Below are 25,530 nucleotides of genomic sequence, written 5' to 3' on the forward strand. Positions count from 1 at the left end.
TCCCCTTTCCTTTTATATTGTTTGTTACTAGAAATGGCTTGCTGGGTAGAGGAAAAAGCAAAGGTGTTTTTAGAAACTAAGGTGATGCAATAAATAGCTAGCATTTATGTAGCACTTTAGCATTTTACATAAATTATCTAATTTGACCACCACAATAAACCTAAAGATTATTTTCCCCATTTTACAGATGAAGAAACTGAGGCCTAGAGAGGTGAAATGATTTGTCCAGGGTCAATAACAACTCAGCGCCTGAAGCAAAATTCTAATTCAGGCCTTCCTGATTTCGCACTCTCACCTATTTACCTCAATGTAAAAACAACAACAACAAAATCTCAAAGCAACATTTAAAAAAAAAAAAGTGGAGAGGGGCGGCTAGGTGGCGCAGTGGATAGAGCACTGGCCCTGGAGTCAGGAATACCTGAGTTCAAATCCGGCTGCAGACACTTAACACTTACTAGCTGTGTGACCCTGGGCAAGTCACTTAACCCCAATTGCCTCACTTAAAAAAGAAAAAAAAAAGTGGAGAGGCAAAGCAAAATAAGGAGTAAAGATCCCTAAATAGAAAATTTAAATATTGCCAATTTTGAATCTAAAAAATATATATTTGAAATAAACATTAGATTTATTGTAACATGTCAAAAACTGACAAGATCATTTAAGTTTTCCAGAGAATTGCATTGTGTTCAAAATAGTTTTTAGTAATTCAGCTAAGTGGAACAATGGATGGAGCACTGGACCTGAAGTTGGGAGGACCTGAGTTCAAATCTCACTTCAGATACTTATTAGCTGGGCAAGTCACTTAACCCCAGTTGCCTCAAACATCCGGAGCCATCTCTAGTCGTTATGATATATATCTTGCCACTTGGACCCGGATGGCTCTGGAGGAGAGAATGAGGCTGGTGACTCTGCACAGCCCCTCCTCACTTAAATCCAGTTCACTGCAAGTCATAGCCTCTATCATGATCCTCTTCAAGAACAAAGGACCACCAACAAGAAGTTTTAGTAATTAATTCTCTAAGGATAATTTTGTTATGCCTGTTTACTGAAAGTTTAGGCCTTCCAGGTATGTCTTCAGTAGCGACGTCTCATCTGCCCTTCCCCTCCCTGAAAAATGTGGATTTCTTGAGAATGCATTTCCAGATATGTTTGAGTCCTGACTAGGAATCATTTCTTTTGTTCACACTGTGTCTTGTCACTTTCCAGCACATTTTTGAAGACCTGATAACATCTAGTTATAATAACCATCCCTGTTTCTTACATCCTATTGCTTCCCTTTTCCTTCCTATTCCTTATCTTCTATCCTATCTTTTACAGGTTAACTAGAGCATCAACCTCATGTAATTTCCAAGCCCCAACTCAATAAAATTACTCTGATATTGAATGGAAGTCCAGAAAATCTTGTCTTAGTATAAAAACAGTCTAAGATTTATCATATTCAGAATCTATCCTTCTGACAATCTAAAAAATATGTAATGTAGAAAACATATTTGCTAAAAAATTGCTTTACATAATAAATTCTGAACCATCTGCTACTTGCTCCATCCTATTTTATGGCTGTCACTGTGCCCAGGGATAAAGTATAATATAAATATACTTCTATTCAGCGACCTTATTTCAAAATTCAGATCTGAAAAATTAGGGAGTGCACCCAGTTTTCATATTGCTACTAAAATATCAAGGTGGAATAGAACTATAAAGAGTTCTTTCTACTAATTTTTCAATTATCTCTTTCCTATTTACTCATTTTCTTGACCAAAATCATAACAGGCATCATGCTATTAGAAAGAAAAAGGATCAAAGCCCCCTGCCCCAAGCCTCCTATTTGCCCCAAAGCTGTGAAACAGAACTTAAAAGAGACCAGCATAATGATGACTGGGCTCCTTAAAGGGAGAATTAGAAAACAGAGCAGGAAAAGACCATGTGTTAAAATAATTTATTTTCCCCATGTACATTTCTGACCCATACAAGCCAGAAATAAATCAAGAAGATGAGCTTTAGAATATTTCACCTGTTTGAGAATATCCATTCAATTACGGTAAAAGTGTAAATCAGTCACTGAAATGTTTAAAAAAAATATATTAAACAAAAAATGTTTATACAAGATAAAAATACTCATCCATGCTGCAAGAAACCGCAGATTCCATAGATGTGTTACATTTTAACAATTCCTTAGATCATTTTAAGTCCAGGTTTTGGTTCTGAATTCTAGAGACAATCAAAGAGTAAAACTCTGCTGAAGACCTATCGGTTTTTACGTTTTTCTTTCTTGCTCCGGCCACTGGCTGCACTACTTAGAGAGGATGTGGAAGGGGCTCTTGCATGGCCTGTGGTCTTCAGGTGTTCAAACAATTTATTCCGAGATGAAAATTCACTATGGCAAGTTGTACATCGGATGGGAACATCACTCTAAAAAAGGAGGGAAAGAAGTGGAAATAAAGCAGACATTACTACCCCGTCACATTTTATGTATTTTGTGTTGATTACTTCAAAGCGTCAACTCAGATGTTATTTCCAGAAGGTGAAGGATGCATCCTTCTGATTGGGGCCACATTTAAATTTCAAAAGCCCCTTAGACATTCAAAAGCTTACACCTACATAGGGAAGAGAAATACTTAACCCCAGGAAAATTCAGAAGGGTGCCACTTGCATGATTTTTTTAAAGTCAAGGTCTTTAAGTTTTCAAAGTGATTTAAAACCACAAACCATGAAGTATAGTCCAACTATCAAAAGCACATGCCACAAGTGCTTCACATCCAGGTCAGAGAAAAGAAGTATGCTTTTGGCACATGTTCAAATGCTGGGCCCCAGAGCACCAAGACTATCCGTATACCTAGTCAGCTAACATTTATAAAGCACTTACTGTGTACCAGGCAAGACAAAGGGCCCCCTTTCTTTCCTCTGCAACTTCAGGGCTACTCAGATAACATTTACACCCATGGGGAAAATTCTTCAAATAAACACCACCTAGATATCAATCTCTACCCCAAGAATGTTTCCAAATGGCTTCTACCTACCGCTACTTGTTCATCAGATGTTTTGACAGATTTTTTCAAATCCTTGGCTTTCTTTCCTTTGGGTTTTGGAATACTGAAAAGAGAATTGAAATATTTCGTTTATTTGATACAAACTGGATACATTTTCATTCCTATCTAATCATCATCAGAAATGTGAAGCATTTAAAAGGTTTTTAATGAATTTATTTAATTACATCTCTCATCAATCACAAATGTTAATAGACAGTGTACATACTGTCATTTGGAAATAAAATTAAACTTTTTAGAGATTCACTCCAAATCACATCATTAAGTAAACAACTAAAAACAGAAACCTAAAATTATTTAGAGAGCAAAATCCCCAATATTTTTTAACACTTTTTTTTACTCCCACTGATCTTTGAAACTCTCACCCTTCAAAAAGCCCCCTCCCTTTTGTTTGTCTCACATATTAACTCTTGAACAAAAAAATTGCCTGCCAATGCCCACTGGAGCCTTTTTATTCTACTTCAAACCCATGAACCCTAATTCAATGATGCATTCCCTTTTTCCAAGTCATTTCATTGTTCCTTATCTTTAAATGCCCAGTATAATGTGACCTTCCTGTGGGTGGGGATTGATTTGCTTGGTATCCCCAGTGCCCAGCAGAGCCCAGCACATACCAGGTGCTTAACAAAAGCTTGTTGAATGAACTGAATTGCCTCATTTATCTAAGAAAATAAAAAAACTTGAACATACTTTGATTTTTGGAAACAAGGGGTAAAGGAGTCACTGAGAAGTAAGTGATGTCAAGAGAGAGAAAGAAAGAGAGGGGTGACGGGAGAAGGAAGGAAGAAAGGAAGGAAACAAAATTGTTAAAAGAAAAAACAAGGGGGTGAGGAATATTCAAATAAAAAAAGAGAAATTAGTCATAAAGTGAGGGCATGACAATGAACAGATAGTATATGTCAGTAACTGTAGATCTCCACAAGATGTAAAGAGGACAAGAGAAGGCCCCTAGAGCACCGAATAGACCACCTGTGGATAATTTAATTTGCAGGAAGAAATGGGCAAGAGTCACAGAGGGCAGGCAGGGATGGGCAGGTTTCCATCTACATCTTTAAGAAGATCCTCAAGCTCAGATGGCATGCATTTTGAGTTCAAAATTATATTTGTCCAATTCAGTTTATCTAGCAACCCACCCCCATATACTCCCCAATGGAGGCAAGTACTTAATAAAGGCTTTTTAGGTGAAATACAAAATATGTGACCAGATATCTTTTTCTTAAAATTAAGAAAAGTTAGACAACTGCTATCCTTATGGGATGGTAAATTTAAGTTAAATACAGAACCTCTGAGTTTCATTCTAGATTTATGACTCTGTAGAAGTAAACGTAAGAATATTTCAAACCAGTCCTGGTATAGGCTTATTAGTTCAACATTTCAAGCATCCATAGCACAGCTGGGTGGCAAAAGTCCTCACTGTAAGGAGGAGGGCCCAGTGACATTGGGCTATTGGTCATGGAACTGTAGACTTAATATGAACATGGCATCAATCAAAAAAAAAAACAAAAACAAAAACAAAAACCCCAAAGCAAAACCTGAGTTACTACTGCTTATTTCAGTGTGAGGAATGGAAGTGGCATTTTAATTTGTAGGTTTTCCTGCTGTAATACCTAATGGTCCCTTCCTCTCCCTTGTGCACATGTTTCCCTGCACAATGAGATTCTTAAGAGGACGAGGAAACTATTCTTATATCGTGATAAAGAAGGGACCTCAAACATTTCAGGAAGCACAAAACAATTAACAAATATGAGAAAAAAGCAAAGACCTTACTTTTTTTCTGCCCTTTTTGGATCTTCAGGCTGCTTATCAGTTTCTGAACCAATGACATCTTCCTGGGTACTATTTTCTAATCCTTTAGTGCTGTTCTCACTCATGTTGATGGCATCTTTTGATTCAACAATCACTTCATCTACAGTCTCATCTTTACTGAAGTCATCATCATATACCTATATAAAAAATGAAAACCAAAAAAAAAAAACCCACAACATTTTAATGGAATTAGGATAATGCACAGATCTCAGCCACATATGGGCAACTTTCCAGCTCTCTTAAAACCCTCCTCCTTTTCACGACTGTCAGTCTTTTCTTCTCTTTGTTCTTTTTACCTAGGACCTTCAGCCAGGTGCTAGTTAAAAGGGAGATTAATGAATATTAGAGAATAAACACTGAAAAAAGTATTTTGGAGAGGTAGTCAAATGTCTGGGGCATTGAGTTTGTCAGTAACAGAGGATCTGAGTTTCCTATGTAGGACTAGTTTGGCGGAAGTACAAATAAATTCTTTTCCATTTCATTCCATACTCAAACTGGATATCAGATGATCTTATCAACAAAATAACAAGAAAAATGGTGCTGTGTAATACATAGCAACAATACTATGATATGTAATAATATATAATGATATCATCATAACTATCATTATGTATCACCTATAAAGCTCTTATATAAATGGTTTAAAATTTCCAAGAGAGGCAGTAAAGAGTAGAGAATAGAAAGCTGGCATTGGAAAGCCTGTGTTCAAATGGTGCCTCTGACACACACAGGGACTTCCCTGGGGAAGTCACATGACTCTCCAGTGCTCCAGACAATACTTTTAAGTTGCCAAAAAGGTATTGATCTGGATTAGGAGACGGTGACCCCTACATTGATAAAATCACAGGTTTGGTCCCAAAAAAAATTCTTGTCCATGAAAGCAACTTCTTACATATTATCTAACTCAATCTGGAAAAAGAAAAACCTACAAGGAAAAAGAAAATGACAACTTGTTGGAGGGGCTGCAGGAAAACAGGTTCACTAATGCACTGCTGAACAAACTCTCAACTGGTCCAGACATTTTGGGAACTATGCCCAAAAAGTCACTAAATTGCTCACCTGTTGATCCAGCAGTACCATTACTAGGCCTATAATCCCAAGGATATCAAAGAGAACAAAGAGAGAACCCACAAAACAATTTATTCAATAACCCTGTAAAGAAAAAAACTTTCAAAGACTCAGGAATTCTAATTAACGCAGTGACCAACAATGGAACAAGGGGACAACAAGGAAACATGCTGCCCATTTCCTGACAAAGAGATGATGTATTCATGGTGCAGAACGATATATACATTTTGGACATGGCCAACATGGGAATTTGTTTTGCTTGACTATGCAAAAATGATTTGAGGCTTACTGGATAAAATCCAACAAGATCTTATTTGTAAATAATATATTAATAACTGGATAGGGTCCCATCGTGTGTGGAGTTTAAATCAGGTTTTTTTCTTTCATTTTCATTTTAACAAATATCTAACAAAATAAGCATTTCCATATAAATTGCAGAACAGGACATAATTATATCTGAAACAGTGATTCTCTATTATGTAGAACTTGCTCTTCTTTAAAGAATAAAATAAATTGACCAAGTAACTTTCAAAGCTATCCTACTTCTCTGTAATTCCTTTTAAACTCCCTTCTGTTCTCATTTTTTTAACCTTATCCTCATCCCCTCCACTCTCTCACCTCCCATATGGCCAAATGAAAAGAAAGAAAATATCCTTATAACCAGTATGCATAGTTAAGCAAAACAAAACTCGGTATATGTCATAATAATAGTATATATTTGTCAGCCAGTGAGTAGCATGGTTTATCATCAGTCCTCTGAATCCATGGATATTAATTACATCGCTCAAAGTTCTTAAGTATTTCAAAGTTGTTTTCTTTACAATGTTGTTTGTAAAAAGTGTTCTCCTAGTTCTGTTCACCTCACTTCACATCAGTTTCTATGAGGCTTCCCAGGTTTCTCTGAAACTGTCCTTTTATCATTCCTTAGAGCACAATAATATTCCAGTGTATCTATATACCCTAATTTGTTCAACTATTCCCCAATTGATTCCAGTTCTTTGCAACTACAGAAACAAAAACAAAAAAATTTTAAACCTACTGTAAATATTTTTTGTGCATCCAGGAGCTTTTCCTCTTCCTTTGGGGTATAGGACTAGTGGTGGTATTGCTGGGTCACAGAGCACACAGTTTAGTAAATTTGGGGCACAGTTCCAAAACAGCTTTCCAGAATGTCTGGACCAATTCACACACACAACATCACCAATAATATGTTAATATGCCTGTTTCCTTCAACATCTGTCATTTTCACTTTTTGTCATCTTTGTCAGTATAATGAGTGTGAGGTGGAAACTCAAAGTTACTTTATTTCCCCCTAAGTATTAGTGATTTGGAGCATGCTTCTCATGTGATCGTTGATTTTCTTTCTTTGACAACCACCTATTCATATCCTTTCACCATTTACTGAGAAATGGCTTTTGTTCTTATAATTTTTTTTTTTTGGCAGGGCAATGGGGGTTAAGTGACTTGCCCAGGGTCACACAGCTAGTAAGTGTTAAGTGTCTGAGGCCAGATTTGAACTCAGGTCCTCCTGAATCCAGGGCTGGTACTTTATCCACTGCGCCACCTAGCCGCCCCTGTTCTTATAAATTTGAATCATTCCTTATCTATCTTAGGAATGAGTCCTTTATCAGAGAAACCTTCTAATAAAAATTTTTTCCCCAGTCAACTGTTTACTTTTTCATTTTAAGTGCATTGGTTTTATTTGCACAAAATCTTTTCAATTTTGTGTCTTCAAAATTGTCTTTTCTGTCTTCTCTGATCCTCTCTAGTACTTGTTTGGTCAAGATCTCTTCCCCTATTTATAGATCCAAAAGGTAACTCTTTGCTCCTTTAATCTATTTATTATGTGACCTTTTATATCTAAGTCATATATTGATTTAAAGCTAAAATAGGGCGCAGCTAGGTGGCACAGTGGATAAAGTACCAGCCCTGGATTCAGGAGGACCTGAGTTCAAATCTGGCCCCAGACACTTGACACTTACTAGCTGTGTGACCCTGGGCAAGTCACTTAACCCTCATTGCCCCACAAAAAAAATAATTATATACACAGACACACATACACACATATACACACACAAACAAGTAAATAAATGAATAAATAAGCAAGCAAATAAACAAAAAGCTAAAATAAATCTTAAACTGAGTTAAAGGGAAAAAAATTTCCTGAAGAACAAGGATCACCATAGGCTTCTAATCAAATGCCTACTTTACAAATCATCCTGTGTAATATGCAACACAGAATTAGATATAAGAAAGATCTCTGCCTAAAGTCAATACAGACGTTCATATATGCAAGAGGAAGAAACTCTTCAAAATTTGAAAGGCTAATAATATCTTTCGGCCCTTTCACTTTTTTTGTCAGTAATGAAAATCCAGGATAGAAGCTTTTTTAATCTCTTTAAAATGTATATATCATTTTCTATCTACTAAACATCCTGAGTTTGATTATAAAGATACTTAATGTTTAAAGTTACTAAAACTTCACTTTTTTTTTTCCTAGGCAGTGGGGGTTAAGTGAATTGCCCAGGGTCACACAGCTAGTAAGTCAAGTGTCTGAGGCCACATTTGAACGCAGGTCCTTCTGAATCCAGGTCTGGTACTCTATCCACTGTGTCACCTAGCTCCCCCCAAGATTTCACTTTCAACATACCGGCACAGATTTCTGTTTCTTTTTCTTCTGTTTTTTGGAAAGTCTAAAAAGTAAACAAAAATCATGTTAAATAATTTAATTATATGAAAATTTAGTAATTCTAAACCAAAGAAAAATATTTATACCCCAAGATAAAAATGTTTCAATATTACTCAACTTTAAAAGGATGAAAGAATTTTTACCTAAAAAAAAAATTATCATATTAGGGAATTTAAAATATTTAGTGATTCAAATTAAACTTCCAGTCTCCCAGAGGGCCTATAATTAACTAACCATCAATAATTCTGATGTTTGCTTACCCACAGAGGACTATACTTTTCTCCTTAAAGTAATTAAAAAAGAAAGAAGAAAAAAAATGTTATTGAAGTAGAAATCTGCTTTCACTTGGAGGATATATATCCCCATCTCAGAAAGAAAAAATAAATTCTCTAAATTAGTACTATAAAATGACAACTTCTTTGAAATAATGCAAAAAATAAATAACAATTATCCCTAAATACTTATAGCAATTTTTTATACTTAAAAGTACTTTTGCTTTGGTGTATCTTCTGTTTCTTCCTCTACATTAACATCCAAACCATTTTCATTCGCCTGTTGATGTAGAGAAAAACCTTCCTCCTCCTCTTCCAACTGTTGTTTTAACAAGGCAACCATCTCCCGATGTTTCTTTGATTTTTCATGATTCTTCATGCTGAAAGAGCATCATGGTGGTACTATAATTGCAATGTAATTTATGAGGTACAATTATCATAAGTGTTTTTACATATAGTAAATGCTAAATATTTTTTTTAATTGGTAGTGAAGATATTAGGAAGAGAAATAAAGCCTCAAGTTAGGATTGTTCAAGCACTTATACAACGGAAATCTGGTGATAAAGCCATGACCTTGTTTTCTTAATTCCTCAAATCTCACAGTGCCTCTCTTTCTGCCTGTCATCCCTTCCTTTCTTGCTATTTTCTTTCAAGTTCCTCTTCGCTATTCTACTTTGTACTTAGTGCCTCAATGTCATCTCTGCTTTGCCTTCCCTATCATCCCATTAACAGACATTTATTGAGAGCCTACTCTGTAAACAAAACAACTCTATGTATTTGGAGATGTGTAAGACAAGTACAAGAGAAATCTGCTATTGTCAAGGAGATCACAGTCTAAGAGGTCAAAGAAAAAGCCACTTGAGATAATCACAGAATAGACAAAGAAGAGATTGTGCAAGTGCTAAGAACTAATAGCCAATATGGTGGTAAATCAGCATCTTAACTTCCTCTGCAGTCCTCCTTCAACAACTCAGGTTCCACCCCTCCTCTCTACTCCACTTCCCCGTCTCCTCCTCCTGGGGCTCCTCTCTTCTGTGGCCTGAAAGGACTTCAGGTTTTGATATCTCTCTCCTCCCTCTCTTCTCTCCCTCTCCCTCTCCCTCTCCCTCTCCCCCTCCCCCCCTCTCTCTCTCCCTCCCTCCCTCCCTCTCTCTCTCTCTCTCTCTCTCTCACACACACACACACACACACACAGAGTAATAGTGTTTTATACTTCTCCCATACATTTTCTCTTCCTTGTTTCTAATTGTTTATTTTCATTCCTTCTCCCCATTGTGTTTGTTTAGGCAGCTTTATCTTTGTCAACTTTGCTACGTTTCTCCCTTTCTTTTTTCTTCAACAATGTCCTTTTTGGTCCTCTCTTTTCCTACCATCTCCAAAATTTGTCTTTGATCTCCTTGGATAACATCCCTATACCTTATCAAGTTTAGTTGGCTTTTGATTCTACCCAGTGCAATGCTTGTGAACTGGTAGCAGAAATATGTATGGAGAGATCCCAAGTCCAGCAGAAGAAATAAGAAAATCATTAAGTTTGGTCTGTTCATCTCTTAGAAACTATTTCACTGGCATTTCCCAGTTCACTAAATCAATAAGGAAGAGCCCTGCACCTGAAGTCTGAAGATACAGGTCTGACTCTTGCCCCAGACACTAATTAGTTTTATGACCATGGGCAAGTCACTCAATTTCTCAAATCTTACATTCCTCTCAATCTGTGCGTTGTTGTGAAAAAAGTACTTTGTAAAGCTCTTAAGTTTTGTAAACTTTTGTAAGTTTTGTAAACTTTAAGTAAAACCTGTAAGTTAATTAGCTACTTAATTATGAGGCAGAATGTATGGGACCATCCAGAGAAGAATCAAATACTATAGTCTAAAATAGTGAAAAGAACACTGGCCCTTGAGACCAAAATATAACCAAATTTGAGTCTCAATTCTACCTATGTGACCTTAGGAAGTAATTTAGTCTCTAAGCCTCAGTTTCCCTGTCTGTAGAGACAAAAGTACTTGTCCAATCTACCTTTTCAGACTCAACTGTGAAGATTAAATTATATAATTTACATAATGAATAAAAATTCAATATAGATGTGAACCATCATTAGCACTACAGTTATTGTTATATAGGACAAGAATTGACCCAGGGATTAGCAGAGGCAAGCACTATTGACCATGTGTCCAATTTGTCCAGCAATTGGTCCAAAACACATTGTTATGCTAAAGCCCTTTTAAGTCATTGTTACAAGCAACTATTTTAAAGAATCTCAAAAAAAACCCAATTATGTCTAATAAAAATTGGAATTACTGCCTATTTTTAAAAAGTAATAAAAACTGAAAACAAAATTATCTGCTTAAAGAAGAAAATTAACAAATTCAACTTACGCCTTTTCTGTCTTAAAGGATTTGTCACATGCTGGGCAGTACAAATCATCATAAATCTCAGCATCTTCACCCTCATCGCTTAGTTTACCTAAGAGAGAGAATCTCTGAGTAACAATTCCAAAATGATCTAAACACAAAAAATACAGACTATCTTCAAAGCTACAATCTCTTAATAATGTTCTAACATAAGACTGAGATGGCAAATTGTTACTTTAATCTCTTAGAGACATGTTTTTTCTTCCTCCACCAAACAACTTTAATATACCTAGATTTTCCTATTAGTGGAAAAAGGTACATTAGTTCAAACCAAGGGAAATTCTGTGATCTTTAGGGAACCTCTTTAAAAGTAACTCTGTATTAACTGTGAATATTTTTGATGTCACCCTATAAGACAACATATATTTAGTATTTTTATGCTTCAGGTTCTTCAACATAGTTTAAAAAAATCAAAAGGAATTCTAATTGGCTTTTTCCATGCCAAAGTTCTAGAAGAGATCAAAGTTCAGAAAATCTAATACAATTTAAATTGGCCCACTGAAGAGTCTGATTTTTCAACCATGAAGTTTATAGCTTTATGCGTTGCTAGACTTCAATTAAACTTGTCTACAACTATGACTTTCAATCTTTGAACAGACTTAGTATCCAATGTTTCATCATTATTAGGCAGATCATAAATATACACTATTATATAAACCTGAGTTTTGTCATTTATTTTTTAGATATTTTCCCTATATCTCAGGTTACACAACAGTGAAAAAAATTTTAATTTTACCGTATCTAGCATCCATATACCCAGAAAGCTATTTAATGGGAGGGAGAGTATGGGCAACATTATATTCCATTTCTATTAAAATAAAGAAATATATAAGCAGAATTGCACAATCTTGGTATCTCAGAATTGGAAGTCACATTAGAGTTCATCTGGCCCAAGCCCATTCCTTGAATAGGAATTCACTATCTAGTGGTTTTTCAGCCTCTGCTTAATATCTACCAGTGATGAGAACCCATTCTCTCCCAAGACAGCACCATCTACTTTTAGAAAAGGTATGAAGTGGGGGCAGCTAGGTGGCGCAGTGGATAGGACACCGGCCCTGGATTAGGGAGGACCTGAGTTCAAATCCAGCCTCAGACACTTGACACTTGCTGGCTGTGTGACCCTGGGCAAGTCGCTTAACCCCCATTGCCCCGCAAAAAAAAGAAAAGAAAAGAAAAGAAAAGGTATGAAGTTCTTCCTTATATTTAGGAGAAATCTGCCTCTCTAACTTCCACCCTTTGGCAGGAAAGTAAAGAAAAGCGAATTTATTCTCCTTTCCACAAGAGGCCCTTAAAATACTCAAAGGCAACTATTTTATCTATTCCCTTCCCCTCCATACCACCAGACCTAGTCTTCTTCAGGTTAAATATCTCACATCCCTTTAATCAATGCTCTTACAGCAGGATTTCTTATGTCCAGGTCATGCTCCCCGAGTCTTCTCTTCTTTACATTAAACATTCCCAGTTTTGGGGCGGCTAGGTGGCGCAGTGGATAAAGAACTGGCCCTGGATTCAGGAGTACCTGAGTTCAAATCCGGCCTCAGACACTTGACACTTACCAGCTGTGTGACCCTGGGCAAGTCACTTAACCCCCATTGCCCCGCAAAAAAAAAAAAAAAAAAAGAACCATTCCCAGTTTCTTGAACTCTTCACTCTCCAGCTACTCCAAGAGTCAATATTCAACTGAACCTGTTATATCATCAGCTTGGATGTTTTTCTCTCCAAGGATGCAGATAGCGACTCATGCATGACTACCTGCCCAATCTATGTGGACTCCTATCCATGTCCTCCCCTAAGTCACCAAAGGGATACACCCAACATGAGGACAACATTACTTGCCTTCTCTTGACATCATAAGGATACTAGTGAACACAAGGGCTATTCTGGGCAGCTAGGTGGTGCAGTGGATAGAGTGCCAGGGCTGGAGTCAAGAACACCTGAGTTCAAATCCAGCCTCAGACACTTATTAGCTGTGTGACCCTGGGTAAGTCCTTTAACCCTGGATGCCTCTGTTTCCTCATCCATAAAGTGAGCTGGAGAAGGAACTGGCAAACCACTCCAGTATATTTACCAAGAAAACCCCAAATGGGGTCACAAAGAGTTGGTCATGATTAAAACAACTGAACAAGTCAACCACCAAGGTCTCCACATGACCAGTCCATTTTCTTTTTTCTTTTTTATGATCACACACTTTGCTGATAACATCTTTTACTCCTATTCTTCAAAATCCCTTGTTGGTTGGTTTTATGTCCCGGGCAGCACACATCCATAATGGACCTCTCCATTCCCCTCTGTGTTATATTAATTTTCAGCTATCCCAAGATATATCCCATATCTCCCAGCTGTACAACTGGTCAATGCTCTTGGCCTAAAATGTAGCGCCCACAACTGGATTCAGTGTGCCAGGTGTGACCTAACCAGGGCAGAGGAAGTGCGACTATCACTTCTCTTATTCTGGACTCCATGTCTCTATTAAGACTTCCTCAAACCTCACTGGCTTTTTTGTTTCCATATCATAATGTTGATTCATGCTGAGATTTGCCTTTAAGCTACTAAAACTCCCTTAATCTTTTTTCCACTAAGTACTGTCTGACTGTGCAAATGACATATAAATAAACTAGTCTTAAGGACTGGCTAAAAGAAATAATTTTCTGGATGTATCCTGTTAAAGATCAGTTCAATCTCTTGCACCTTCCATCTCCAATATTGTATTATGATAAAAGAATTTAATGAAGACATCATCTTTCAAAAAGGTTGAAGCCATGAGCAGATTATCACCAATAACAAAGTAAAATGATGAGAAACTTGGGACTCAAGTGACCTCCTCAACCTTGGAACTTGAGAAAAAAAGAAAACCAGACGTTAGTTCTGTTGCGCACCATGGATTTTCAAAGAACAGACTCCAAGGGGCTCTGGGAAAGGAATCTAGGACTATATCCCAGAACTCTAGAAATGGAAGGGTGCTTGGCAGCCGTCTAGTCTAACCGACAGCAGAAACAGAATCCCTTCTACAGTGCATTTGACAGAGACTTATTCTGCCTTTGCTTAAACACCTCCGAAGAAGGGAAACCTCCTCTATCCCCCAGGGCAGCTCATTCCACTTTTGGAGAGCTCAAATGATAACAAGTTTTTATCTTATATCAAGCCTAAATTAGACACCCACATATGGTAGGAAAGGGGGAAGAACACTGCCTAAAATTCTCGGGGAAAGTTAGACCAAGAAGGATGGGAGGATCTCAAGAATTAAATTCTGAGCACCAAAAAACATCAGTGAGGTGGCAAAGGAGGAGCTACCTAAAAAGATATATGTGGATTAATAGGGAACACATCAACCAACTTAGATTTTTTTTATGAATATGAAATAAAGACTGGCAAGAGAAAATAACTTTTAAAATGAAGCATGGTCCTATATGAACAATGTCAGCTAGTAAATAGTAAAGCTCAAAATGAATTGAACAAGGAATGCTAATGATCACAAAAGGATTTTTAGCTACATTAAGGAAAAGAAGGCTTAAGGGATCAAAGAAAGGTAGCATCATTGCTCACAGTGGATGGAACTATGATAATGGGCAAGGAACAGACGATAAAACTGACTTTTAATTTGCTTTTGTTTTCTCTGAGAAAGAGAATATAAGGACTGGAAAAAGAACAAAAATGACAATTAAGCAGCTGAAACCAAAGATAAGTAAACAGATAATGAGAGCACGTGGTTGCATTCAAGAGTCACCAGACTCAAATGAATTTCACCCCAGTGAAATCAAAGAACTTAGTCCCTATCAGTGATTCCCTAAAAGATCACAAGGAAAAGGAGAGGTGCTAAAGGACTAAAGGAAAGAGAATGGAAGCTGTCACCTACTGACCACTGCTATTGATACATCAATAGCTATGGACTTTTACCATATTAGACATTAAAACTGATAAATGCTTATATTTTATTTATTAATTCATTAAAATGACAATAATAAACCCATAACATGGGTACCACTACTAACAAAAATAGACTATTAAAATACTCATCTCTTTTCCAACTATTTATCTATAGCCCAGATTTTCTTCATATAATTCAAACAAAAAACAGATTGAATGAAGCAGATCTGAAAATCTAGCTGTCTTGTATTATGCCAGACATTAAAGAGCTTTGCAAAAATGTGAAACAAAACCACTCTTCTAATGTTTTTTTGGAAAACTTATTTTTCTAAAAAACATGTTGTCTTTTATTATCATTATTTTAATGAATTAAATAAAATGTAAATATTTATCAGTTTTAATTTCTAATATGGTAAAAATAGCTAGAATCCACATAAACAAAAATTCACTGAAGTCCTCAATAAATTTTAAGAATGTAAAGGAATCAGGGCAGCTAGATGGCGCAGTGGATAGAGCACCAGCCCTGGAGTCAGGAGTACCTGAGTTCAAATCTGGCTTCAGACACTTACTAGCTGTGTGACCCTGGGCAAGTCACTTAACCCCAATTGCCTCACTAAAAAAAAAAGAATGTAAAGGAATCACAAAATCAAAAAGTTTGAGAACCCCCAAGAAAAACTATCACAGTAGCCTCATAATTGTTCTCCTTGCACAAGGCCTCTCTCATCTCCAATCCATCCTCTACACAGCTGCCAAACTGGTATTCCTAAAGTATAGGTTTAATCATGTCACCCATTTACTCAAGCCTCATTGGCTTCCCTCAGCTTTTAAGTTGAGCAACACACTTCCCTAACTAGCATTCTGGCATCCCTGTTTCCAACCTATCTTTACAAACTGATTGTTTAGATATCATTCCCTCCTCTCACACTTAAGCTCCTGACAAACTGGCCTATTTGCTATTATCTGTGTATGACACTCCATAACATGTATTTGTGCCTTTGTCTGGGATGGGCTCCTTCCACAACTCCACCAACTGGAATCCTCCTGAGTTCCCCTGAATATTCAGCTCAAATACCACCTCCTTCAAGGGGCCTTTCAGGATTTCCCCAATGGCTAGTTCCTCCCCCATCACTGTGTAATTTTTTTGTATATGTCCTAAATTTATTTACCTGTAAACTTGTCTTTTTCATCAATATCAACTCAGTTCAAATGAAATGATATAAGATAATATGTAGAGAGCTTTGCAAGTTATCAAGTGCTATAAAAAATGCCAGTTATTATCATTTTCATTCCTCTAACATAATTTAAATTCTTTGAGGACATGGCATGTATTACTTTTGTATTTCCATATCTAGTACCTAGCTACCCCAAAGTGCAATATGATGCCTCAAGGCATAGTATGCTCCCTGTCATTAGACACTGTCAAGTGAAAAACCAGAATCTAAGCTCCTTAAGAAAGACCTAATTGGGGGCAGCTAGGTGGCGCAGTGGATAGAGCACCGGCCCTGGAGTCAGAAGTACCTGAGTTCAAATCTGGCCTCAGACACTTAACACTTACTAGTTGTGTGACCCTGGGCAAGTCACTTAACCCCAATTGCCTCACTTAAAAAAAAAAAAAGAAAGAAAGACCTAATAAATGTCTATAGAATTTAAATGAATGACCACTTGTCATGAATATTGTAAAGGAACTCCTCAACCAAATACGAGTGGTCTTGGTGATTGCTGGGGTTTCTTCCAACTGAGATTTTGTGATTCTGGATTAAAATGGTATAGGTCCTCTCTATGTATTCTTCACCTCTAAGCTATAATGATTCTACCAAATTGCAAGACCCTGAAGTGCCTTTAAAATCAATCAAAGTTCAAATTAGGTCCTTTAATGTTAAAAATATCCAGTTACATTCTAATTCTTTGAAAATCAGTTATCTATGTATGGCAACTTGGAGTTAATCAAAATAGTAACGTTAATACTACAATTTCACAGTGCCTTTCTTTCTTTGCTTCTTTCTTTCTATCTTTTTATGATTTCCTCAGAATATGAAGATCCAGGTAAGGAAGGTCCTATACCAGTGCAGACCAGTACTTTCTCTGCAATTTACAACCTCAGAGAGCTTGTTACCCATGGCTATCTCCTTAGTGCTTCACAGTTATCAAAATGCGCATGTGCGCAAGTGAGCTTACATATAGGCACATGCACACACACAGAGACACACACACACCCCTACACCTCCCCCTCACTGAATTCCCTTAAACAGAAATCCTTTCTTCCAGCCACCCCAGACAAATAAGAATATGCAATATCATCCCTTTGAGGTAATTAGATTAGCAAACATATACTTATACAGATAGATATTCTAATAGAACTTATTACTGTTCAAATTAATTCCTCTTAGAACAGTCTAGAGGCAGCAGGACAAAATTTCTTCATTAAGAATTGTCAATGCGTAAGCCACATCTTTTTGTTTATACTCTTGTGATACCCTGAAGGGAACATTCTTTGGAAACACTGGCTCAAAGAGAAAATGCTCTATGACAACCAGCAATGCAAGATAGTGGAAAGAACATTAGCCTGAGAAGGGAAAGGGACAAAAAATAAGCATGTGATATAGCTCCTACTATGTGCCAGCCACTGTGCTAAGGGCTTTACAAATATTATCTCATTTGATCCTCACAACAATACTCTGAGGTAGATGCTAGTATTGTCCCCATTTTACAGTCGAGGAAATTGAGGCAGAGGTTAAGTGACTTGCCCAGGATCACACAGGTAGAATGTGATCAAGAATGGATTTTAACTCAGATCTTCCCAAGGCCAAGCTTAGTACTCTCTCCACTGCCTAGGAAGTAGAAGGCCTGAATTCTAGTTTTAGCTCTTCTGTTAATTCTGTGTGGGGCCCTGAGTAAGTCACTTTAAGCTCTTTGGAACTCAAGAGTTGGACTAGATGGTCTTTCTGGCTCTGAAATTCTTTAATTTTGTGAGAGGACCTACATAAAACTCTTAGACCAACAACATGACATTACGTTGTACCTCTATATAACGGTTCTCTTCTCTGGTGCGTTATTTAATCTACACTACGTATGCATGAAATGAGAGTCAATGTGGCACAGGGAGCACAGCACGGTCCCTGAAGCCAGGAAGATGTGGGTACAAGTTTCACCTCTATATATAATACACTGGCTTCATGACTCTGAGGGGGTTGCTTCAGCTCTCAGGACTCTGGGGAACTCTCTGAGTTGTAGAGAAGGTACCAGCTTGCACTAGTACAGGGAGTTTGCTTGCCTGGGAATAATAAATACCCTTTGCCAGCAAAATCTGAGGTCCAATCCCTATCCCTATGCATGCGTTATATGGAATGTGCTACATTGATTGGAACCTAACCAATCACAGGTGTTTCCACAAAGCTCTTTTGAGCCTAAACAGGCTGGGAAAGAAAAGGGGGCAGTTCATATCTCAATCTAAAGACGGTTTTGCTCAGCTAACTCACTCTCCTCAGCTTTTGTCACAAGAGAGGTCAGATATAAACCTTGTCAAAAAAGTGTGCTTTGCTTTTAAAATTGCTTATGACATAAGGTCACCAAAACCCAGGTTTACCATCATGTCCCTCTTTTGTCTCTTGTTCATCCATGTCTTCTTGATCGGATCCATCTCCAAACTCCTTTTCATATTGTGCTTCCATCTCCCTGAGTTCCTTCTCGATGTCAGCCATAGTCATCCAGCTCTGTTCTTTGTACTGCTCTGCCAACCTTAAACACAAAGTAAGTAATATATTAGTCACATCAATTGAGGGAAAAAAGCCCCACCAAACCATGGACCACTGGCTTCTGTTTTCCCATAGTTAGCCTGAGATTAGGCAGCTCAGAAGTCTGCTCCACTGGAAATGTGCTTCTCAATCACTGTCTTATGTTGGCAGAGAGAAACATGACCCAAAGACTGACAACTGAGTCATGAGGGTTTTTTCCCAAAACGACTCCCAAAGACTGTCTACCAAGACATGGAGAAATTATCTGAGGATGTGGAGAAAGTTGTTACAATAATGAAATTATTGAATTCTTCAAGTATGGATGAAAACTGTATGTTTCTATGGTCAGCTCCTAACTCCAGGAAATTCATTTTAAGAAAGCTGTGTCAACTATGAATCTACCAATTTTCTCCCAACTTTATAATAACAAAACTTTGTAGAAATTAAAATCAATTGAATATTCAGTCTATACTGTGAACCCATTTTATAATTAGAAATTTTCTTTTTAGTCTTGCCCTGATCTGATGTCACTGGAATAGAGAACCACTAGGGGAGGAAATTCCTTTCACCCAAACATGAGCATCTGCTCTACAACTTACAAGTCTCAGAAACCTTGAGAGGTCTTATCCAGGATTACACAGCCAGTAAATGGCAGAGTAAAAACCTGAACCTATGTTTTCTTATTTAAACCCAGCTATTCACTGTCACTCTGCCTCTCGATTAGAAACAGATTTCTTCATTTTATACCAGCAAATTTTAAAATAAATCACAAGTCGTTCATAAAGACCTATAAGGCAAATAACACCAACAAAAAAATCAGGTTTTTTTCTATTTTGACATCATCTGAAAAAATATGCTGTCAAAGAAATATAGAATAAATGTGTATAAATGCTAAGGAATCAGACCCAAGGAGAAGTCATCATGATTGATGTTTAATTCCTTGCTACACATTTAAACAAATGGAAGAAAAAAGTTGATGACAAAGCCATACTTGGCCTGTTTTAGCTTGTGCTTCCTCCTCATCTCCTCTGCTTTGCGGGCCTTTTCTGCATTCTGCTCTTCCACAAGTTTGCGATGAGCCTGAACCCTTCGATCCCTCTTCCGAATAAAGGCCACTAGCTGACGAACCAATTCATTTTTCTCTTTTCTTGCTTTGTCTCTGGTCTTTTTGTTCTCTTTTTCCATCGCTCGCTTTTCCCAGCGATTAGAAGCTTGTCGAGTGTCATACTCTTCTTTCCAAGCAAAAGTCTTTTGAGTGCAGAAACTCTGCCAATAAGCATAGAAAGGATGGACTACCTATAGGGAGAAAGAAGAAAAAATTCTCACCTGGATAAGTGTCACAAAATGTTCCTATGCTGTTTTCACTCTGGAATTATCATTCTAAGGACAGGAAGGACAATCATCATGAAAATCTGTACTGAATAAGTGACTCTTCAAAAAGGAAAGGGAAAAAAAGGAGAAACTAAAACAACATGATGATAGAAAACAAGGAAAAGATGTGAAAATGCAGGCAAGGGGGCAGCTAGGTGGCACAGTGGATAAAGCACCGGCCTTGGATCCAGGAGTACCTGAGTTCAAATCCAGCCTCAGACACTTGACACTTACTAGCTGTGTGACCCTGGGCAAGTCACTTAACCCCCTTACCCCACAAAAAAGAAAAAAGAAAAAAAAAAAGAAAATGGAGGCAAGATAAATACAGAAACTAGCTTAAAATGATTAATTATAAATGCAACACTATAAACTAGTGAGTTGTTTTTTTGTTTTTTTAAGAGGCCTTTTTACCGTATCATAGTCACTCTGGGAATCTCCAAACGTTGGGAATTCTTCAATGTCATCCTCAAGACTGGATTCTAACTCTTCCTTCACAATCATTTCAAAAACATTACGGTACACTGCATAGAAGCCCTGAAACATGAAAGAGTTACTACTAAGACACAAAATCTGCATTTGTTTTCCTATTCCAGCTACAGTACAAAATCATTATTATATTCATGTGAAAAATATCACCAATGTTCCAAAATAAGAAAAACAAAAACCAAGCCCAGCTTCCACAGCCCATAAAAGTGCATTCAACACAGTCTAACTATACCCTGGTTCTATGGTGTGCTACATTACCCAATGCAAAATGAATTTGATTAAATGTTTATCAGTGGCTGAAAACTGAAAGTATTCAGGCAATTTTTTTTTTCTATTTGCCAAACCTAACTAATTTTATTCTCCTTCTGTAGTAGCATGCCTCAAACATTCCTACAGACTCTTTCTATAGCAATGCTTGGTGTGAAATGAAGACATTAAGCTGAAACATTTCCTTTACCTTTTCATCATCTCCATATCCAGAATAACAGGTGACAGTAAAATAGTGGAGCAGATCTAAGCTGTCATCTTGATAATCTCCGTCAGCTCCTCCTTTAAGCAGAGCTTCCCTATGATTATCATACCTAAGAGAAATACAATATCAGTGTAGGCAGGGTAAACAGGAATTTCAAAATGCTCTACCCTGGAAAAGCCAAAATATTTTTACTTTGATATGTGTCTAAGACACAACAAAAAATGTTAAGGAAAAACAGGAATATCTAAAGACTTTGTAAGTTTTCCTCAAACCATTATTAACGATGACAAGAAAATGATCCTAACTTCATATTAACTTTCATTAAATTCTTGCTTTCAATTTAGGTAAGCAGAGAAATGTAATAAAGCATGGTATTTCCATCTAGTGATTGTTAACAATAAACACCTCCTGCCCTTTGATGCCATCAGGCCTGGGTTTCAGGACAAAAATGGTGCTAGAAAAGACAAAGGAGGGGGCGGCTAGGTGGCACACTGGATAAAGCACCAGCCCTGGATTCAGGAGGACTTGAGTATGACCCTGGGCAAGTTACTTAACCTTCACTGCCCACCCCTCCCACACACACACACACACACACACACACACACAAAAAACAAAGACAAAGGAAGGGGGGATTAGGAGATGAACTCTTTCACTACTTCTTATGGAAGTGGGGGGTGGGGCATCCTTCTCAATCTCAATAAACAAGCTTTTATTCAATGCTTACTATGTGCCAGGAACTGTGCTACACACTGAGAATACAAAGAAATGCAAAGAATTGAGACCTTGCCTACATGGAGTTCATATTCTAGCTCCTCAGTTACTACTCTATCATGCAGGAGCAACACTGGTTACTGACACCAATCAGGGGAGTTCTCTGGGTCCTCTCTTGGAGGGAGGGGGGAGGGGCTGGGCTGCAGGTCTAGTTCTATAGGGGAGGGGGAGAGGAGGGACAGAATTTTCTTAATCGCCAACTTTGCGGAAACATTCTATTATGTTTTTTTTTAAGTGTTAAAGATATACTAAAAGCTCTTTGTAACAAATATTTTATACATCCTTGGGACATGTCACACAACAATCTGTTTTACAAAATTTCATTCATGACAGGGAGCTAAGACCAAGAACTCAATCAAAGATTTTAATTTCGCTAAAAAAGTAATTTATCGAGTTACTCCTTTGTTCCAATAGTGCTAAATGAACGGACAAAGCCCCTTCTAGAGAAGGCTTAAAGCCCAATTTTTTCACATAAAGCAGTCATATATTTTTGAACATTAAAAACATTTTTTCAAGTATTTTCTTTTATATATGCTTCCAGGCTTTTTGTCTGAACCTAGTAACCCTGCCCTATACCTTACCCTAGGGGCTCATGAACTTGCTCTTGCACATGCACACACACAAACACCTTATTATTTACCATGCTCTTTCCTGAGGATCACTCAGTACATCATATGCTGCCTGGATTAATTTGAATTGTTCAGCTGCTTCTGCTGCATTATCCAAATTTTTATCTGTGAAAGAAAAATCATCAAAATTTAGACATCTTAAGAATAGGAGTTCAAATCAATTTAAGAAACACTGATTAAGCATCTACTAGGTGCAAGGTAAAGTGATAGGTGGTGTTGACTTGGGCTCCTAAAGTGCTTTTTCTCCTTCTACAAATATCAGATAAATAAAGACAACCTATGTGACTAGCTAAAGAATAACCATATTCCACATGTGCTTTAAGAATCTATGAACTTGTAAGGACACTCAAGGGGCTCATTAAGACTCAGTACAGTGCAGCCTGCCCCATCTAGTACTTAATCTAATACTAGACCATCTGCAAAATGAAGAACCCACTTTATACATATCTTTACTTGTTTCATAAGACCTGCAATTTTGTAATTCTGGTGTTCCTTCCATCCATGTTGACCATAAGCCCTCTGCATGGTAGTAGTGTGGGGACCAATTTTTAATTGGGGAGTGTTAGCTAAGCAACTCGCTGCAATACTGGGGCAAGGAAAGAGACAGCCTCCCTCAAAACAGAGCAGGATTTATTTAACAAGAACGAACTTAAAAAAACACAAACAGGATCAGTAGGATTAAGGGAAAAGAAATAAAAGAAGAAAAGGGAAATTATACAACCTGAACACCACCACTGCCCAGGAATCAGCTGAGAACACACAGCAGCATCCTGTCACCTTCTAGTTTCAAGCTAGAATGGCGAAAAAAACCTCCCTTCTTCCCAGGAGATCCCAGGCTGACCACACACACAGCCCCAGCCAACTGGCTGGCTGCTCTGACAATCACATGACTGCCCTCACTGGGCTTCCAATCATTATAATTTTGCCAGGCCTATGTAGGCATCAGCGAGTGGTGATGAGGTGAGGTGCCAGCACCATGGCGACAGCTACAACCAGTGGGTGGAGCACTGTGCTGTTTGTGGAGCCCCAGAGGCCAGTGTGAGCGCCAAGGTATTTTTTTAAAATTCTAGCCAAACGATGGGGTCATAAAAACCTCAAATAACAATTAATTCTTTACAGTAGAAAGACTTCATGAACTTTTGTGGCTAAACTTCTCTCTTCACACTTAACTGGGTCCTTCCCTGGATGACAAACTCACCATCCATCACTAGGTCCAGATTCAAATCCTTTGCTGATTAGAAAAACTCGTTAAAACTTACCTTGGCGTGACCTTCAAGTACAACAACTCATATTTATCGAGCCCAAAGGTTAACTGGGGGTCTGTGAACTTGATTTTTTAATATTTTAATAACTGTATGTTAATAAAATTGGTTTCCTTTGTAATCCTATGTATTTAATTTTATGCTTTTAAAAACATTATTCTATTAAAGGGTCTATAGGCTTCACTAGACTGCCAAAGGGCTCCATGACAGACACAAAAGTTAAGTACCCTTAGCCTGGTCCTTTAAAGAAAACATGTTCCTCACAACAGCCTGTGTGACAGCTAGCCCAAGAACCAGTATCCTTATCTTACATCTGAGGAAACAGAGGCTCAGAGAGACAAAACCACCAGTCCAAAGTTAAGTTTCAGTGGCAGCTAGGTGGCACAGTGGAAAAACACCAGCCCTGGTTTCAGGAGGACCTGAGTTCAAATCCAGCCTCAAACACTTGACACTTACTAGCTGTGTGACCCTTGGCAAGTCACTTAACTCTCATTGCCCTGCCAAAAAAAACAAAGTTAAGTTTCAGAGCTGTTAACTGAAACCAGAATTCATGTCTACAAGTCCATTATTATTGCAACTATACCCCAGGTTCACCTCCCTGCCACAATTTAATACTGCATTAGACCTTGAGTGTAATTTTTACAAAGGTCCAAAAATATAACTATTTAGGTACACTTTAAAAAGATGCTTTATTTAACGTTAAATCATACTGTACATTGCCCACATTACCTGTAATTTTCCTCTCCAAAGGAATTTACAAAAATAAATCTTAATGCACAGAGGTAGTCAGATCTCATTCATTATACTTCCCTCATCACAGAAAACAAAACCATTTTGTCTCCCTTAAAGAAAAACATTCTATGTCTATAAGAGATTCCAAAAGTACTAGTTACATTGAAACATATTTTGTTCTATAATGTCAGAAGAAACTATTACAAGTCTTATGATGCTAGTAACAGTCTTCCTTCTCTCTCCTCCCCCTAACCCCACTGCAGAACTCTCTGCTTCTTAGATCCCACCAGAGGTTCAGAGTACAAATGGATGCCTGCTCAAAACCAAATCCATAGTACTTCAAGAATTGCCATTTGCACTGACCCTTTATAATAAAATGTTCTCTAGCTCTAAAAAGGCCAGCCAACATCTTAGTACTAAAAGCCCTACAGAACTCTGCCAAATCCCCGATCTCTGCAAAAGCAGGACCCAAGCTTCACCTTTCCTAATTTTGTGAAGTTTCTAGATATCAATTTTGAATTATGCAAGAAAATTAATTACACTGACCTCTGATCTGGTAATCTCACTAATTAGGTATACAACCCAAAGAAGTCAAAGGCAGAAAAATAATGTTCCAGCAAAACAGTCAAAGCACCATTTTGAGGTAGCAAAAAGCCAGAATCCAAGCAGATATCCAGCAAAGGGAGAGAAGAAGGGAATATTCATTTATTTAGCACCTTCGATGTGCCAGGCACCAGACTGAACTTTTGTTGTTGTTTTAAACAAATATTGTGTTTGATCCTCACAACAACTCTGCAAGCTAGGTGCTATTATCATGCCCATTTTACAACTGAGAAAACTGAGGCAAAAAGAGGTTAAGTACCCAGGGTTACATTACTATTAAGTGTCTGAGGCAGCCAGACTTAAGCTGGGTTCCTTCTGACTCCAG

The 25,530-nt window shown here is 37.6% G+C and overlaps 1 protein-coding gene across 1 annotated transcript in view; it reads right to left on the reverse strand.

Annotated features, from left to right (window-relative positions):
- Positions 1-1,921: 1,921 nt before the first annotated feature.
- Positions 1,922-25,530, reverse strand: part of DNAJC21 (DnaJ heat shock protein family (Hsp40) member C21) — a 28,825-nt gene continuing 5,216 nt past the window's right edge. The window contains exons 2-12 of the mRNA XM_043978968.1: positions 22,620-22,713; positions 21,194-21,317; positions 20,662-20,784; positions 19,871-20,175; positions 18,732-18,883; positions 11,249-11,336; positions 9,095-9,256; positions 8,566-8,608; positions 4,809-4,984; positions 3,015-3,087; positions 1,922-2,406 (exon numbers count right to left, since the gene is read on the reverse strand). Of these exons, the coding sequence (XP_043834903.1) occupies positions 2,242-2,406; positions 3,015-3,087; positions 4,809-4,984; positions 8,566-8,608; positions 9,095-9,256; positions 11,249-11,336; positions 18,732-18,883; positions 19,871-20,175; positions 20,662-20,784; positions 21,194-21,317; positions 22,620-22,713 (1,505 nt within the window). The 3' untranslated portion in view covers positions 1,922-2,241. The remainder of the gene's footprint in view (positions 2,407-3,014; positions 3,088-4,808; positions 4,985-8,565; positions 8,609-9,094; positions 9,257-11,248; positions 11,337-18,731; positions 18,884-19,870; positions 20,176-20,661; positions 20,785-21,193; positions 21,318-22,619; positions 22,714-25,530) is intronic.

Source organism: Dromiciops gliroides, chromosome 1, assembly GCF_019393635.1.
Source record: "Dromiciops gliroides isolate mDroGli1 chromosome 1, mDroGli1.pri, whole genome shotgun sequence".
Lineage (NCBI taxonomy): Eukaryota > Metazoa > Chordata > Mammalia > Microbiotheria > Microbiotheriidae > Dromiciops > Dromiciops gliroides.